The sequence below is a fragment of the Anopheles marshallii genome, chromosome 3 (genome assembly GCF_943734725.1).
Source record: "Anopheles marshallii chromosome 3, idAnoMarsDA_429_01, whole genome shotgun sequence".
NCBI classification, from domain to species: Eukaryota; Metazoa; Arthropoda; class Insecta; order Diptera; family Culicidae; genus Anopheles; species Anopheles marshallii.
Genome location: NC_071327.1, coordinates 75950651 through 75970248, shown reverse-complemented (window position 1 = coordinate 75970248; position 19598 = coordinate 75950651). Strand labels below are relative to the sequence as shown.

At 43.2% G+C, this 19598-nt stretch overlaps 1 protein-coding gene across 1 annotated transcript in view; it reads left to right on the top strand.

Annotated features, from left to right (window-relative positions):
- LOC128713168 (calmodulin-binding transcription activator 1) overlaps positions 1-7589 on the top strand; it is a 106330-nt gene extending 98741 nt beyond the window's left edge. The window contains exons 7-19 of the mRNA XM_053808029.1: positions 12-998; positions 1072-2229; positions 2309-2578; positions 2648-3549; positions 3612-3943; positions 4898-5053; positions 5928-5995; positions 6060-6232; positions 6304-6512; positions 6588-7017; positions 7086-7160; positions 7258-7285; positions 7467-7589. Coding sequence (XP_053664004.1) covers positions 12-998; positions 1072-2229; positions 2309-2578; positions 2648-3549; positions 3612-3943; positions 4898-5053; positions 5928-5995; positions 6060-6232; positions 6304-6512; positions 6588-7017; positions 7086-7160; positions 7258-7285; positions 7467-7589 — 4911 coding nt within the window. The remainder of the gene's footprint in view (positions 1-11; positions 999-1071; positions 2230-2308; positions 2579-2647; positions 3550-3611; positions 3944-4897; positions 5054-5927; positions 5996-6059; positions 6233-6303; positions 6513-6587; positions 7018-7085; positions 7161-7257; positions 7286-7466) is intronic.
- The last annotated feature ends 12009 nt before the right edge of the window (positions 7590-19598 follow it).

Below are 19598 nucleotides of genomic sequence, written 5' to 3'. Positions count from 1 at the left end.
TACCGTCACAGATGTATCCCCGATGGTTGGATAATCGAAGGATGGCGACTGGACGGGTTGAGCAGCAGCAGCAGCAGCAGCAGCAGCAGCAGCAACACCCACAGCACACCATTCTCGACCCGAATGGTGCGCGTGCCATCACACCGAAGACGCTCGATTCGTCGATACACTTCCAAGTCATTCCTACCTCGGCCCAGAGCCTCACCGGTCAGAATTCAATTAGGCCCGGCAATCAGAACCCATCCGGGCTGGTTTCGCTGAGCAGCAGTAACAGTAGCTCACAATTAACAAGTGTCAGTAGTCACATTACAAACGGCATTGGCGGTGGCTCGCAAGGCAATCATCTCGGTGGACATCGATCCGCCATGATTATCACAACCAATCAGCATCAGCAGCAACATCACCAACAGCAGCAGCAACAGCAACACCCCCATCATCACCCCCAGCAGCAGCATCCAGGTGTGCATTCGCACCATGGACATCCTCAGCATGCTCAACAGCAACATACGCTTACGATGAACGGTAGCAGTAATTCGTCCAGCAGCAGCAGCAACAGCACCAACAGCAACAACACCAGTAACACCAGCGGTGGCAATCAATTAACCGCGATTGGCCACTCCAATCAAGTGACATCATCGAATGGCAGCAGTGCCGGAACTGGCACAGACCGGTCCAGCACTGTGAACGGTGTACCTGCGGGAGCTCGGGATGCGAACATCAATCTAAACGGCAGCAACGAGAATCATATATCAATGATCGGGACCACCGGTCAAACCAATCGTCCATCGAATACGCACGGTGCGAACCAGCGGTCCGGCACGGATGCAGGCTGCGGTGACTCGAGTGGAGTTGCGAACGGGTCTGGACTGATGTCGAACGGCAGCACCAATGGACAGGGCGGTCAGGGTGCGACGGTTCATCATAATCGAATTACGATTAATGGCAACAGTGCATCGGTTGCGACATCGACTCCTCCGCTGGTGCTTAGCCTGGGTCAGGTTAGTATCGCTTTCGTTTTGGGCAGCGTAGTGTCCATTTAGTGGAATCATTGTTTTTTCTACCACTTTTCAGAATCTTGGAGCACCCGGTAGTTTGTTGATACTAAACGGTCAACAGCAGTCGTACGTGTGCCAATCGCAGCACCAAAAGTCGAACGACAAGGATGCAGATGCGACCATCAAAACGGAAGCTTCTTCCAGCTCGATCGCGAAGCAAGAAATGATGGATGCATCATCGTCACCCGTACCATCCCTAACGCACCATCAGACGAGACAGTCATCACAGCCAGCGAGTAGTTCACCGTCTTCGGCCACAACGGGTGGGGCGTCCTCCGAGAAGCAATCGTTCGAGAGCATATTTGGCTATCAGGACCACACGCCGATGGCGAGTCCGGTGCAGAGCATGGAAAACAGTGGCCCCACACACCATCACGACAATCTGCCATTCTTCAACGAAACGCTCGATCTGTCGCAGGAGGACATACAGAAGACGCTTAGCGCCAACATGCCACTGGGCGGACACGTTCCCGGTCACGACAGCACACCGACCGATGATGCAATGAACGGTGAGATCAACCCGATGGACTTCATCGAGAACTGTGGTGATGTGAACCATGGCACGGTGGATGACGATGTGTTTGTTAATCTGGATGCGTTTGATATGCTGGTGGAGTTCCCGGAGCTGGAGCTGGACGCGAAGAATGAATTTTTGCGCGATGGCACCGACGACGGTACGGAGGACACGACCGGTGGAGGAGATCTCGCGGGCGATAGTGGTAGCGAGCTCGGGCAGTACAAGCACCACGTACAGAGCGAGCAGCAGCAGCAGCAGCAACCATCCCAGCCGCTCGCGAACGCGTCCACCATTACGGACTTTAGTCCGGAATGGGCATACCCGGAGGGTGGCATCAAAGTGCTGGTGACCGGACCGTGGAGTGCCAGCTCCGCCTATACAGTATTATTCGATTCGTTCCCGGTGCCGACAACGCTCGTGCAGGACGGTGTGCTGCGGTGCTACTGTCCGGCGCACGAGGTGGGCGTCGTGACGCTGCAGGTCGCCTGTGATGGTTTTGTGATATCCAATGCGGTCAACTTCGAGTACAAATCTCCGCCAAAGTTCGAGACGAAATGTGAGGGTAACGGTAACGATATGCTGTACAAGTTCAATCTGCTGAACCGTCTCGAATCGATCGACGAGAAGCTCCAGATAAAGGTCGAACCGGGGGAGTTGGTAAGTTTCTCGGAGTGAAGGGAGCCTCTTGGTTGCTGGCAGTGTAATCGATTGTAATTTTGTTTTTGGTTGTTTCTAGCCCGAAGATACGCTTCTCTTCAAGCAAAACAACTTTGAGGATCGTCTGGTAAACTATTGTGAGACGCTGACGGCAAAAATGTGGCGCTCAGTAACTCCGGGACCGTTCATTGATAAGCACCAGGGAATGACACTGCTCCATCTGGCAGCGGCACTCGGGTATGCTAAGTTGGTGCGCACGATGCTCACCTGGAAGGCGGAAAACTCAAACGTCATCCTAGAGGCTGAAATCGATGCACTCAGCCAAGATAAGGACGGTTACACGCCTCTGGTAAGTGTTGAAAGTACCCTCGAATGTTGCAATCTTGACGATGAAATCGAATGCATTACTCTTCTGCAGACACTGGCCTGCGCTCGTGGACATACCGAGACGGCCATCATACTGTACAAGTGGAACCAGAACGCGCTGAACGTACGCAACCACGCCCAGAAGAGCCCGGTCGATGTGGCCTGTGACTATGGTCACGTTGAGCTGGCGCGGGAACTCGAACGGCAGGAAAAGGAGCGACTCCACATCCAGCAGCGCACCCCAACGAGTGCTTCCATTCCGACGCTTGCCTCCATCTCGTCGTCCACGACGGCTTCTTCCAGCACGATTTCCGCTTCCTCCGCTTCGCCAAACACATTGCCAACCAGCTGCTCGAATCACTCTTCCAGCGCCTCCTCACCGGCGGTCTCACCAGCGCAGACATCCACCGGACAGGATGCAGCTGGCACGGGCGGCTCGACGACCGGCCGATTTTCCGGTACCGATCTTCTTAGCAATCTGAACGAAAGCAATAGTAGCAGTAGTAACAGTAGCAACAGCAGTTCCGCCAGCATTAGCAGCAGCACCGGTACTGACTGCAAACCGACGGATGGTAATAACAACCTGCACGCCAATGCCGGCGGTGATATGCACTCGCTGGCGAACGACGCATCCGGCACGATGCACAACTTTCTGAACCTGAATCAAATCTTCAGCTATGGCGAGGGTTTGCATGGTACGAACAGTGACAGCTGTAGTAACGATAACTTCGGTCTGGTGGCGGCCTTTAATCCATCGCTCTCGCCGACCGCCTTGTCACCGTACAGCGAGATGAAGGGTTCCTGCTCGTCAACTGGTTCACAGTCGGGGGGATTACACTATGGGCTGGAGAATACCAACTCCAATCCGATGCTCTCCAATGCACTGTCACCGAACTCGGACAGCAATCGTAGCCACGATGGTGTGTTCTTACGTCCCGGTGCCGTCTATTCGAGGTTGGTATCGAGCAAACTACTGAAGACCTTACGTGTAGCTCATTTTCTTTTGCCGTTCCCAGTCAAAGTCCTCCGGGTGCACGGCTTTCCAAGCGCTCCTCGATCGACAGTGGCATCAATATGGACAACCGTTCCGGTGGGCTTAGTCGGACGGGCAAAACGTTCCGCGACGCTCAGCGCACAAACCGCATGGATCGGAGCATGTCACTTCCGCTGGCATCGGGCCAGCCGAGTGGCAAAAACCAACCCGGTACACCTTCCAGCACTGCTGGCGGTGATCGAGATGCGGACAGTTTCTCACTGTCGCTAAGCGAGCGCACTACCGAGTCACCGTCGCAGGTGTCGAGCAATGTGTCGCTGTTGTCACCATTGCGCAAAATGGACTTTGCACTGTGTAAGTAGCAGTTTGTGTCGACAATCATCACGAAACCGTGGTTTTTATTTTGAATACAATAATATCTAGCCGGATCCGGACACCGCGATCATTATTTTCACTTTGAGCGCTACAACGAACGAGCGACTAGTTTAGTGTGCTCATCGTTTGATGCAATTTGGAGCATTTTCGGTGCTGTGCATTTTCCTTAAACTCAATATTATTATAACTCTGGTACAACATTTAATGATAAACTAACAAAACAAATCTTAAATCTAGATATTCGATTATACTACATATCAAAACACATCACTAGTAGAGTATAGGATTGGCTTCGTTGCATTGCTATTTTGTACACTTTTTTTCAGAATTTTGATCGTTCTCAAATTTGCTTCCTCATTCACTAGAACTATATCACCGCAATGGTGTGATCTTCCACCTCAGTACAGCTTATTTGTTTTCAGTACCAACATAAGCTACTTTCTTTGTGGTAGTAATTGACTGTAGTAGACAATATCGTTTCAATCTGTTGAAGCTTTTCGTTTTCCTGTTCGAGAATGTCATATATTTTGGTTTGCTTCAGTTTCAATTTGCTCGTTGCTCTCATTCGCTAGTAGCATCCTTCTTGATAGTGGCCTTTGTTGCAGATTGAAAACAGCCCAAACATGGTAGCCTGCATAGTGGAGACAAAGGAAAAAAAAACCAACACATCCGACCGTTGTCTGTTATCGTTTGTACGCTTTGTCTTCCAAGTGAAGCTGCTCGATTTGTCTTAATCCTATTCTTGTACGATTTATGCTCTGACAAATGGTTCATTTTATTGTTGTTTTGTTTTTTTTTCGCTACCTTTTTTTCTTTTTTCCTTCCGTTTTCATTTGCAATTCTTCACGCGACCATCCTTTTCGCAAAACTGAACGTTACCATTTATCCGATACCTGCGATGCCTGTATGCGCACACCTGGCTCGATCGTGCAGGTGAAGTATCGGCCACGGAAAGCAGCCCAATGTGCGAGGACGCCGACTCACTGCAGGAGGATGACTGTCACCTGCCGCACCATCAGCTTCCCGATAGTATGGATATGGGTCAGGGGGCCAGTGGGAATGGTGCCGGTGCTGTGACGAACGCCGTAGGTCAGTTCACTGTCGTCGTTCTGTCGGTTTAGTTATTTATTCGTTTGTTTGTTTGTTTGTTGTGTTTAGTATTCCATCTGTTCCCTCTTGTACCACTGGGTGTAATGTTTTGGGTTTTGTTTATGTTTTAGTTTTAGTATCACACTCTCTGTCTCCTTCTATTTCTCTATCCCTCTCAGTGTGCGCGCGTGTGTGTTAGATGTATTTTATTTTTCTTTGAAACGTATTGATCTTGTGTTTTAGCAACCTGTTTTGTTCCATTCAGTTGTCTTCTTGATGTTTTGTAATACTTTCTAGTTTTATTGTGTAACTTTTAGTGTTTTCTATGGACATATTGCGTGAATCAAATAATTGTTTAATTGCAAATTACAATTAGTTCCTCATTTTACTTTTGTTTCTTTTAATTGATGATAAGTTTACTTTACTTACAGTTTGATTTTCAATGTACATACGTTGGAACAGATTTCATGTGTCAATTACACCAGAAACCGATTTAAAGAAAATCAATTGGGAATTCTTGTAAACGAATCACATTTTGTTGTTTTGAACAATCCTTCGTATCATACATAATATTCATTTTAAAACGGATATTTAAACAGCAATCCATATGCAAACACAACAAAATACTCACGATGAAGGTATTTATGAATTTAAGGTACAGATTCTATTTTATTTTATTCGAACAGGTGAGTATTGGCAGAATGATGTCTTTGCTTTCACTTCATTATGTCGCTTCTGCTTGTGCTTTGTAGTGGAATGTTACCGTATCGTATGTGTTGTGATGTGATGTTAGATATTATTGAATAGCTAATTGCATCGTTCGGGAGAACTTGTTTGGTAATTGGATTATTTTTCGCCTTTCCATCGTTCGCAGGGGATTCCGATGCGAAGGTACTTACACTAGCCGAGCAAATCATCGCCGCCATGCCAGAGCGTATTAAGGTGAGTGAGCTGTAAGGAGCAGTGCTGCGCGTAAGGAATGTTCTTAGAATGATTGATTTTACAGAACGAATCCGAAGAAACTATGTACCTTGGCAGTCCGTTGCCAGATTCTTTGAACGAGGATACGTCGGGAATGGGCATATTGAATGATACCTTTATGGAGCCGTTGCTCGATTCGCTTCCTTCGTCGCAGTTTGATCAGGAGTTTAATTTTGAGTTCAGCGATCATAACTATCGGTAAGATGATGAATCTAGTAAGTCGTATGTAAGAGCTCGTGCTGATCAGAAGTTTGTATTTTATGTGACAGTTATCATGACGTCGGTACACCCTGCTCTAGCCTCAGTCCGGCATCTTCTGGTCCGCTGCAGTCACCTGCCAGCTATTCCATACCGCAAGACCATCCCGTTGGATCACCGAGTCCACCACCAACTACGCAAGACTTTACCGAGTTTCTACAGTCCTCGAACAGCACCGTGCGACCGTTTGAAGCCGACTTCTCCAACCTGAAGCTAAACGGTACATCATTAAAGAAACAACCACTGTTTGTGTTTATCTTGGTTGTAAACAAACTCTCAATTTCTATGCCCGTAGATCGCGAGCAGCGTGAACTTTACGAGGCGGCAAAGTGCATCCAGAAGGCGTACCGGTCCTACAAAGGTCGGAAAAGTCGCATGGAGGAACAGGACAAGGAACGCACGGCTGCCGTTGTGATACAGAACTACTATCGGCGGTACAAGCAGTACGCATACTACCGCCAGATGACGCAGGCCGCCCTCGTCATCCAGAATGGTTACCGGTCGTACTGTGAGAACAAGCGGTTCAAAAAGTCCCAAAGCACGCAGCAGCAGCAGCTGCCGGTGACGAGCAGCGAGGAAGACAAGGCATCCGCACAGTGTCTCGAAACGTACTACCAAAACTTCCGCAACGAGCAGAAGCAGCAACAATCGCCTCAGCAGCAACAGCAGAACAATCAACCGGGAGGTTCCATCTCGAAGGAACCAAGTCCGTCGGGTCCCTTAAAGTAAGTTTGATGGCTGGGTTGGATAATGTTGTGATGTATTCATGGCATCTCTCACTCCTATTTCGCAGACGAACCTATTCGCAACGAACACAAAATCAGGCCGCTAGAAAGATACAGCAGTTTATGAGACAATCGAAAAACAAGTAAGTATTTGTCGAAGGTTGATTGCTTTGATAGTGAAAGAGTCGCGGAAGTACTCAAACTAATGCACGATTCATTAATCCATACGCTTACCATCAGTACATGGGATGAGCAAATGACTAACTTGGTGAGATATTCATCCTACAGTTACCGTTTTCCACTATCTGGTCTAATTTGTACTGTAGAGTCCTTTAGTTCTCAGTCAATCGAGTATATTTAATTAAATCAATGTTATGTTATTTGATATAACTACTGATTTATATGTGACTTACACCTCGTTCTTTTATATCATCCGTCATCCGCAACAGGCTACAGAGAGAACGAGCCGAAAAAGAGAGGCTGGTCCACCTACGCAGGGTGGAGTACCTCCAAAGCTTGCAGTGTCACGAACACCCCGAGGCACAGCCTACCAACGCTCCAAAGTGAACTGAAGCAGGTTGCAAACATACGGTTGGCGTTACTCGCATAGATGACTGGTCGCGCTTGGCGTCGCGCAAACTCCAATTCGCATAAGCCATCGGCAAAATGCATCACATCAAGTAGACGTTACTTACATTAGCTATTAGCATTCGGTATTTGTTTAAACTTTAGGGAAATATTTGCGTTCAGGTAGCCGTTACTCATGTAGTGAATCGTAATTTGTTCTATTACTTTCTTTACCGTAGCACGTCATACGAATACTTCGTTGGTATGTGTTTTTTTTTTAATTAATAGAACAAACAAACAACAACAAAAACGAACAGCCGTCCCAGCATTGCGTTACGTAGCGTTTCGTTTGCATCGTTTCGCGTGCGCGTGAAATATTTCACACCGGTAACGCTCGACTGAAATGTTTCGGCAACATTGCACTAGGTGGCGCTAGCAATGCGTTGAGAGAAGTAAGGACTGCCAGCTGGCCATGAGTTTAGATAAAAATGTGGTTAAAAAAGCGCAGCTGGTAGTCAAGAAACAAGTTATCAAACAAAGCAAATAATGTAAAACATATAAGAAGCAAAACGGTGTTAATGGGAGCGTTTAATCTGATACCTGAAATTTTAGTAGAAAATTCTAGTTAAATAATGTTCTCGAGCGTGTTACAAGTGGAGAGAAGGATGGAAAACGTAAAAAGGAAAGAGTTAATACATTAGCATAAAATCGAAAAACGAAGAGATGCTGATACAAATGTGATTTCCAACTCTTTTTAAACAAACACGTGCGTAATGGTGCTCGCCTCTCTCGAGTATTGTTAGTTGTGGAGCGCAAGTGCGTATCCTGTGTGCGAGTGTTGCCAATGTACTAGGAGGGCGTGCGAGGCAGAGCAGACTTATTTTCAATGATGAAATGAGAATAGCAAAATGGCTACCGAAGATACGGTACAAAGTAGTGTAGGAACGATTATTTATATATAGACAATGAAACGGCACACACTGGCCGTGTGCACTGGCCATCGTTGGTCAATTGGGGCGAAGAAAATAGATGATAAAGTTCTTCGACCGAAAGAATCCTCCACAATGAGGATATTCGGAGGTATGGTGATGTACAGGCTAGAAGCAGTTGTTACGGTTCTTGTTTTATTTAACTGATGAAACTTTTTTACACTAGAAAACACGTAGTGATTAACGAGGGATGGGGAAATAGTAACATCTATTTATAGTCTTGCTATCAAAACCACACCTACACACATACACAGTGCAAGTTTGCTGACTTTAGCTCTAAGCATTTTCCCGGCACCATTACACAATCGCGCTGGGAACGCGTTTTGTACATACAAAGGTTGATCAGACGAGGGATATATGGGTACCGTCAAACAGTGATTTTCTATTTAATTGTTAACTTTTGTTAAATTGAACTAGCTGCTAAACCTAAAGCTAACATCATTCACACTCAAACAACACAGCTCTAGCAAAAGGGTGGATGGTGGACCCTACCGTTTAGTGAGTGCGTACGTGTGTGCGTGTGTATATTTGTGTAAAATATTGCGGATTAAACAGTCTTTAGCCGAGAGGCAGAGCAATGGCGAGGATGCGGATGATAGACAGGAGGAAGAAATGAAACGAAAGCGATCAATGCTACCTATATAGACATATACATAAAAGTGACATATACATATATACAAGCTAACTATTTATCTCTTTTTTACAACGTTTCGAAACTGATAAACGTAAAGGCAGAAAACGTGAAGCATGAATCGCGCCCCATTCGCAACCATCTCTTTCAAGCGATTAGACACAACAAACCTGTTAAAAATCTGTGAGGCGCTAGCCGGTAGGGAAATGCAGCTGCCCAGCTGCCGTTGTTTACTCGTCGCTCGAATGGGTTGACACTGTGTGCGTCCATCTTATGACTTTCAAGCAGTAAAAATTACAAATCTATCTACAATCTGGAAAGCAGATACGACACGGGCAGGTGGATATAAATCAAATCAATGCATCAAAGTGTAGCACAATACACACAAAAGCAAAACGAAGTCTAATACCTGAATAGCAAGGATACGAAGGAGACAACAAAAAAAAGCGGAGGTGCATTGTGAGATAAGAAAACCAAGTACTGATCCGATTCGTATCAGTGTTCTCTTTCGGCTGGCAAAAAGGCTTCATGTAAAAAAAAAAGAAAAAAAAAAGACGACGAGGAGGATACAAAGCCATGGACTACAACAAAGAAATGTGACAAAATTTTGAAACTTGAAACAATTTACACTCTCAGCTACTTGCCATTTTGCACTATCAAGCGCGCGTATTCGATTTTCCCGGTCGCGGATCGATTAATAACTCTAACGGTATCGACTATATACATTAACTAAAGCTAATCTGCTAAAGTGGGGCAGGGGTGAAATCGATCGTTTGCAGCACATTCGTACACCAGTGTATATACTTCAAACAACCAAAAACATATATATTTGACAGAAATGCGATGAGAGCTATATATATATATATATATATACATACATTACATATATGCATACATTACATAAACAAATCATGCATAGCTACATACCTACTTACCTTACCGGTTTAAGCAGCAAAGGCGCGGAGGAGTTAACGACGAGTTCCAGTTTAAAATTTTCTCCATTTGCATAAGAAAGAAAACAAACAAGAAACAACACAACAACAAAAAAAAAACGACAACACTAGAAAATTGATAGATGAAAAATGATAGGTACGGTTTAAGCATTCTTTACATTCTTCTTGCGATAGGAAAGTAGAATAGCATTACGAAAAACAAAAGCAAAATAAAGAAACAAAACAAACAAAAAAAAAACTCTTCATAAAAACAGAGCAAAACGTACTAAATCTAAAACTAACATCAATCTTTATGCATTAAATCATTTAAGGAGAGCAGAAAAAACAAGGAAATAAAGTTTAAAGACCGCAAACACATATAAGAAAAACACACAAATAGGATAGCGCTAGTATAAGGCAGGTAACAAAGCAAAACAACAGAAAGAACAGGTAATTAGAAGCAACAAGTAACACATTACAACAACACGGAATTGAATGTCGTTCCGCAAAAAGTTCCGGTTTGCAGAGTTTGACAATGACAATGAGACAATGTGGTAAATGAGTGTTTGGATGGGGTTATTTTTTGTTCGCTTTTAAATTTAAACAGCACAAAAGGAAACATTGTTAATGCAAAACAAAATGAAAAATGGGATGGATATAATGTTTAAGAAATTGCGTTGAAAAGATAGAAGAGAAGGAATGTACTTAGAACAAGCAAAACAGTATGTTGAAAAGAAGTGTGAAAGCAATTTTCCTGTTTTGTTTACCATTTTGTTGCTCTTTTTTTACGCCTTTTCGGAGGCTTTGCATTTGTTGAATCTGTTAGATACTGTCATACGGTGTACAGCTTTAAACCAAACACATTCTTTCCTAGTTTGATGAGGAAGTTGTATCTCGTTTCACTAAGTTATTTGTTCAATCAAGTTCCATTTCACGGTGAATACGCCTCAAGAGAATGCCCTGTCCTTCTAGGCGATCAGGAAGGCTTGAACAGTTCCGGCAGCAGCAGCGCCAACATACTGTCGCAACATATCAAACAACCCGCGCGACAAGGAAAGGCGTTACGCTTCGCCTGCCCAACGGAGGTCACACGTGCTTTGCCGTAATTTCACTTTTGAATGGCACCAACAAATTTGGTACGCGGAAAGAAATGGTTCAAAGTCAGGTCGGAAAATCAGGAAAATCCTTCCTGCTAATTGGGCGCTACTTTTACGCAACGGACAGTTCCGCCGAGGCGTGACAGATGAGACGCAGCTGGTGCATAATTTCCACGCACCGTAACGCGCGTCCAAAAGTGGTAGGAAGATGGAGTTGGTTTAAAGTTTTGCCAAAAGTGAAGTAAGCGGTTTCTTCTCCTTCGATTCACGTGACCATGGTGGCTCCGTTGGGGGAGGTGTTGCAGCATCGTGGCGTTGCAAAAAAAGCCCGACGCTTGATCGTACCGGTGGAGGTTACTTCAACACAGCTGATAACGGTGTTTATCGTTCTCTCGTTTGGTTTTGTGTTGTGTGTCTTAAGTTGCACCTTCATTAGCGTACGATTGCCTCTTTTTCGTGTGGTGGCAACTGGCGAAGTGTGTATCATATCAGGGAATATCGAAAGTTTGGCCCACTCAGTGGGTCAGAGAATGGTGATGCAAACTTTTGAACAAATCGGAAAATTACCAACAACTAAATACGTCCAATGGGAGAACTTCAGGATCCCACAATCACAGTACATAACCATAGTTGACCCAATTCCAACCGCAGAAACGCAATGCAATTTCTCAGCTACTATTTAGTCAAGTAAACTCGAAACGGAAACGGCTTTAAGCGAGTGTGGAAAGAAAGCTGAACGAAAAAAAACACAGAAATAGTGTATGCAGCATATATGAAGGTGTGATACAGCTGGTGGAACACGGTTAAAACGGTTGTGGCTAGAGGGAAGAATCTGGCGGTTCACAACCTTCTTTTCCCACACAGCACCACCCTTTTTCTTACACCCATTTTACAACGTTCAACCTGTTACAAGGCACTTAGAAACACTTAAACCTCTCTCTTTCTCTCTCTCTCTCTTCCTTCATCAGGCTCATGGAGAGTTCAGAGTCTGACGACTGTGGGGGACTGTACGAAAAGTATTAAACACAAACACCTTTCTCACACGCAACCAATGCACATTATCCCGAATGGTGCAACTCTAGAGTGATCTATTAATGAATTTATCTAGCTAGGCCTCAAAACTTTAGTGACAAGATGGTGGAAAGAATCGGGGAAAAGTGAGAATGGAAGCAAAACAAAAAAAAACGCAATTTACCCACTTCTATGGTAGAGCAAAAAACTTCCTCCTTTAGTGAATGGTGACAAATGGTAACAAACCAAATCAATCTTAAATGCTAACGCCCAACACGAATGCTGCGATTAAAACCAATTGATACAAAACAAGCAAACGTAGAGAAGTTTCTAGTGATATTCGATTTCTTCTATCTTCTTATAATGTATTACACAAAACGATACACTTCACAGCCATACTTCACACACCGACACATAGAATAAATACCCAGTGCCCTCGTTACTTATAGGGCAAGCGTTACTAAATCTCGTTGAGGACAGAGACACTGGGACGGCTACGTTTATAACTCTATTTTTATACAGCAAAGCTAGTTATCTTATGCTATAGAACCGTAGTGATCAGAGGTAAATTGACACTAACAGTGTACTTATCTCGCTCCATCTCTTCCTGCACCCTCTTCCCGCCCTTCCCTTCTCCTTTCCCTTCTACATACTTCTCAATCTCTCTAGCACTTACATCTCAACTAGAGCGTTAGCAAGGTGCCATAAGCAATCACAAGTCTACTTCTACCGTAGTAATAATACTTTTGCTAAGCTAAATCCTCGCAAAGAGATGGTTAGGGTGAACAAAGGGCGAATCCACAAGAAAAAAAAAACAATCTACCCAAGAACGTGTTCTTTCATTCCAACGATTTCCCGTGGGTATGCGTGATCGAATCGTGGCGATCGGTAGCTTTTCTGCGCACATAGGCACATAGTTTTAGGAGACCGTAGTCCTAGAGGGTTCTTTCTCTCTTTCGAGCTCCCGTTTGAATGAATTGGATGATCGCTTTTAAGATAACAAATTAAAATACCTTTAAATTCCGCGTTGCCCTACTTTACTTCTCACCGACACACATACATTCTCTTTCACTCTTTATCTCTTTCTCTGTCTCTCTCACTCTTTCTCTCTTGCATAATCTGTTCTATGTTGGAAGTGAAAGACAATGGGAAAGATAGTTTGCTTCAAGGGGTTTTTGGTGGTCTGGTAGGGACAGTTTTCTAAGGCACATACACATAGTTGACACAGCACACCCGTCTCACAGCAACCTGGTTCCTCTGCGCAAATCGTTCACTGTCTATAGGAAGGTACCAAACCTGGGAATGCAGATGGAAGAAGTGAGGAAGGACAAATGCGATCTCCAGTCAGTACACGTTACTTACAGCAAGATCAGGAGCAAATTTTCCCTGTTCGAAGCTAGTTCATTTCCGTAACGCACATACTTACCAATCTAAGATGAACTTGATGAACTTAAACCTAAACATCACACATACACTGAACAAAACCTAGCAATTACCGCTCCTAATCGAACGAAATGGTACTAAGAACGAAGAAAATGGATTGGGAAAGAGGAAAAAAGTTAAGAACAAAAAAAATAGAACTTAATGTTCTTAACAAAAAACAATAGAAAATAAAAGTGAGATATGTAAAGGTAACAGTTAAGCAACAAAACACACCACATACAACTATTATAATACAGCAACATAATGGTAACGATATGGCTGGGTAAGAGAGTTGGAAAGAGCGAAGTAATATTTGAATAAACACAAATAAAAACACATGATTAAAAATAACAAGCAAGCTTTAACATATTTTTAAACAAAGCCACAGCTCAGATGCACGGCAAGTTAAGCGAAAAGGGAGCGAGAGAAGGAAAAAAAAAGCAGCGGAACATAGAAAAAGCAACGCAAGAGGAAGGAAAAGCTATAAATAAATATATAAACCATTTCCCCTACACACCACATACAACCACACCTATGCGAATGATAGCAATTACTAGATTTGACAAGTTCTCAACGCAAAAAAAGGAAACAGTAATGTTTTTGCCGAGAAACGATTGCACTAGACACGCGCATAAGCAGAAGAGAATTAATTGTTGAGTAAGAAACACCAATAAAAAAGAGTAAATAAAGGTAAAGCAAAACAACATGAAATACAAAAAAAGAAACATAGCATCTCCTGTGACAAATCAAGCTTAGTGACCGCGTGTTGTGTCGCACGGTTTAATAAAACACTGATTGACGAATGAGTGAAAGTAAGCAAACAGGTTTTGCGACAAGTTGAAAATAAAAAAAAAGTAATTCTCTTTAACCATACTGTTCTTGAATCGGTAGTGTGTTTCGCAAAGCTCGGTCTCGCTCTATCTCTCTTTCTCTCTATCTATTCCCTGGGAAGGAGACAGTTAGACGAGTCAGGCAGGACAGGAAAATGTTGATAACGTTTGATAATGGTAACTACTTCCTAGCACACATCACGACGCGAAACAGCTACCGTTCCGTAATTGGGAGGGTACTACCGTGTTTTTTTTTTTTGGTGCAACCATTTTGCATGTTTACGCTTAAAACATAAAGACGCCCTATTGCTGCCGTAGTCCTGACACCCGTGTTAGCACGTTCCCCGTCTATCGAACGCAGCAATCACCGGAGAGAATTTTGAGAAAAGTCTGATAGTGTTCCCTCGCTCCTCTTCCCCCGCTTCTCCCCTCCACTCTCCCTTTCCCCATCTGGTCTGCTGGTTTTGTGCGAATAAAAAGTAAAACCAGCACACGGTTTAACAACCACGAAGGTAAGCTGCGTTGAACCCAGATGAGATAGAGTGTGAAGCGAAACGAGGTTCGGTGAAATCGTGCACTAGGAACGATCACTAAATCCGTCGAAGCATTTTGGTTGTGAGCTTTGGTGTTTTTCGGCGCTGTGTGTGACTTGTTTCATACGGAATTCAGTTTTACTTTAGCAAGAAACGAAGCGTTATCTGGCAGACGTCCACTTAGACACACGTCTCGCATCACCCGATTTACCTAGCGAACGGAATAGTGTTCCCGTGTTCTTGTTCAAACGATATAGATAGAGTGGTTTATCACTTTTTTCTTCAAGAAAGCGAGAAAAACAAAAGCATACATACTTACAAAAAAAAAAACAATAAAAAGCGCGATAAAATATAGTATGAAGCAAAACTATAGCTTTAAACCGTTTTCACTACACTCTAAACACTATTCAACTACGCACTGGCAAGTAAAATGCCTAGCGAACGGCAAGCCCTTTCCCTTGCTAATTGCTTAAGGGTGGTTTATTTCGTATGCGGTTCCAAAAACAGAGGTTTGATAAAATGGACAAAGAAACGCAAATTAATCTTCCCCTATGAGCAACGCGTGTGTTAATATTGACATTAAGTTTAGTGAATGGGAAACAAGGAAAGAAAACAAAACTGACGCAAAACATGGTAGTTGACATGAAAAAGTGCTACGTTTATTATTATTTTGCTAAAAACAAACAAGAAGCAAGCAAAGAATTGGAAAACTGAGAAAGAAAAGAAACAAATGAAAAGAAGCTTCTAAACAAAAATTTGTTCGACAAAAGACGTAAAGCACCGATGAACACCGGAACAAAGAAGCATAAACAGAATGGAAAAAGGAATGCGCAAATACAACGTGAAGCTAGAACACCAAGAGAAAAGCACATGAAAATGGGCGAAGGCGAATAAGTAACGACAGCTTAAAATGGCAAAAATTCAATGAATTTGAGTTACACTGCATTGTGTTTGGCAGATAGAGAGAGAGAGAGCGAGAGAGAAAAGAAAATCATATTATAAGGGGATCGTTCTGGCTAAATTAATAATTAATTTGTCTTTTATTTTTACGTGGCACTTGTAAAGCATCCGCAAGTCAATCAAACGTAAGAACAAGCTGTTGAAAACTGACCTCTCATTAATATTCTCTTGTGTTCATGTTGGATGAAATTGGCATCTAAAGCTCATTACATGCACGAATAAACCCTTTTCGATGTTTCATTGAACTATCGAGTGTATATAAAACATGAGGAAAAACACGAAAGTTGTTGAGACATCACTACACTAACACGGCTTGTGTGGGCGAAAGTACGCAATAAATCAAATTATAAGCGAATTGGTGATGTGCGGCGAACATTAACATCCGTACTATATTTAAAAAATTGAATGGACAGGTACGGTCATTATTGGAAAAAAAAACAGATGTGGAGTACGACTTAACAGTCACGAAAACAAAAGTGAAAACATGCGTGCACAACAAGCAAAAACCAAGGTTCTTATATGCAACTGCACGACTGAAAAGCATATCCTTGAACTTTCCCCAGTTCCGTGTAAACAATTCGGTGCACTAAGAAGAAGAAGAAAACATTTCCGAAGGGGAAAAACTACGTGTGCAATTACAAAACCACAACCACATTATGTTGAACGGTCCTGAAAAGTTTGGACGAAGCAAAACAAAAACTGCAATTTGTAAAAAAAAGGCAAAGAACACACAACACGACTATTAACTTACCTTTAAAAAAGAATCCTTTGCCGCTTTCCATGACACGAGAATAATTCAATCAAATCACTCATAGAATGATTCGATTCGAAACGGCCACCTCGTTCACCATCGGCGTGTGGAGGAATCCTGTGGAGAAAGTTATTTGTTTCTCGATCGTCACTGTGTGCGATCGCATGTTTGCCATGTTTGTAATATATTAAGAAACAAAAATTCCCCCGAAAATCCCGCTCCCAATTTCCCAACGCTTTCCGCACTCTGTACCTTCCGGCACTTCTGCCGGAGCGTGTTTGTGAAGTAAAAGAGAGAGACAAAGAAAATACGAAGGCACGTTGAATGAACTTATCATTGCTATCGATTTATGCAATACTCCTTACACTACTGTGAATTCACTTTGCAAAACTCAAACCTACACGGATAGATTGTTTGATTTGATCGCTAGCTATAATTCTGGCGGAAGAATAGAAGAAATGGAAGGGAAGAATTGGAAAGGGAGAATGAAAAGCAACAAAAAAGGATAGTAAGCAACAAGGAAAGAACAACAACAAAAAAACCTACAAAAAAAAAAAACAAACCAATTACAACAATTTTAACAATTTCAAAAATAAAACACTTTAAAAATGAAAATAGCTTACTGTTGTGTTTTATTTGTTTATTTACAACATTGGCACGAAAGAATAAACGAGTTGAAGCTGGTGGGATCATCCAAAGGTTGTTCATTATGGGCGCCCTTCTATAAACAATAAATCTCTCCTTTGAAGTTGTTCCTTGGTAGAGCGAGTTAGTACTCGCCGGGTCTCTGTGGGCTGGTCATGTCATTAGAATGACGCCGAACTACCCAGCCTCGTCCACATAGACGTGACGTGACGTGAAGAGAAGTGGTAGGGACAATTTGAGTGGAAATGATATAGTTGACGAACAACATTTTCTCTACATACGCGACTTCTCTAGCGTTATGAGCCTCGATATCAAATATTCAAAACAGCGCAGCATGCCATGAATTTTATATTCTTGGCCCTATCCTCCGAGATAGTGTTTACAACATTGTGATAGTCCAATAACATGCTTAATATAAGCAACACTGAAATGAAATAAATGAAAAAGACACTACACTTTTTTGTAGATCGGTGATAGCGATGGTTTTGTTGCACTTCGGTCTGCCACTTGAAAGCTGCAGCAAATATTCCATCTAAGGTGAGCACCATCACACACCATCTCATCTTGCCATACACAGCAGGAACAGGTTATTCCCGTTATGTTGGAAAGATGTTCACAAAATTGAACTTGATTTGGCACGACTTTCGGAGCGATATTAAACACCGATTTCCGCATCTCGTTTGAAGTTGAAAAAAGATGTTGAAATTGCTAATTATGGTAAATATGGCAAAAGTCACCATCACAGATAACTTTTTAACCTTACCAAACAAAAAACAAAAAGATTCCTTCAGTAAATGAAAAGAGTTCTGTCGTTTCATGAAGCGTTTTTATTCGTTCAATTTAACGATATACGGTGTGGAAAATTGAACAATAAAGCGGTACTTTATTCGACGTGGTTATGAGCTGTGTAAAAAATTTATTACCGCGAGTAAGTGTTTGTTGCCCGATTCGATTACGTTGATTGCTGCTGCAATAGTTGTTCAGTTGAGCACTTTAGTAACAAAGCTTTCGGTGGGTGCTTTTCAGATCGGCAGAATTAGAGCGTGAAATCGATTTATTCATTGCCCTAAGATTTAAAACTGATTTGACTACAGGAGCATAATAATACGAAAGCATGGTTTTACATGCTCGATGATTCAAAGATTTATTATATAAATTTTATGAAAATGCATGCAAAGGCATTTAAATTTTTTCTCTGTTTACCATTACATCCACCGGAGACCAGCATCTCTGTCGATGAAAATGAGCTCAACTTCCTTGGGTCTGGGGACCTTGACGCGATGGCCTCCGCACTCGATCGCAGCACACGCTCAGCCGTTGTAGCAATCGTTTGCACTTTGCCCCTTGGTCGGCAGAGAAAGAAAACCTTGCCCGATGGCCGATGGTACCCAATCGGGCGCTGTTTAAATATTAATTAATGATGCGATATACTGTTCGGTGTTTGGATTCACGCCCTTGCATCCGATGCCGTGTACCAGCCGAAGAATGAAACAAAAAAACAAACGATTTTCGATTCCATTCCACTCTGTCACCACGGATCGTATCGGACGATCGGTCGTAAAGGTATCGAAAAAACCTAAATCAATCTAATCGGGTATGCTTAAATGGATCAACGCGCTGCTAGCAGTCCATTGGCTTTGAAGCGTCATCAAGAGCTGGAAATGGACCGCGAGAAAAGGGAGTGGGGAAGGTGGAGATTTTTCGGTGTATCATTATAGACCAGGCAGGATTGCCCGCGGTGGGTGTATTGTGTAATCGATTGTTTTAGAGTGTTGGCGTACGGGTATACAACGTTTAAACGGCGGGGATTGTGTGTCGTGACCGCCACATTTTGAAGGACGAACCATGAAAATGAAGAATGTTTTATGGTTTGGGGGAAAATTCCTTGGTTCTTCCTTGGGTCTTCATTCATAATTGGTCAATGGAAGTTGGGCGTATATTTTAATCCTTTCTGATCGTTACTACCACGACCATCTTGCACATCCATGGCTACGGTCGACTAAAGATGTGCGGTCATTGGCATCCTTACGATCGGTATTGGCTTCCACCTCGTCATCCACCCTTTCCTTCAACCCTATCGGGAAAAAACCCACAGCGCGTCTGATGAGCGTCTAGTGACGTCAACTACATCATCATCATCATCATGATCGAGCAAAACCATCGTTAGTATGGATCGAATCGCACGGCGAAACAAATCACGGCGTTTGGTTAAT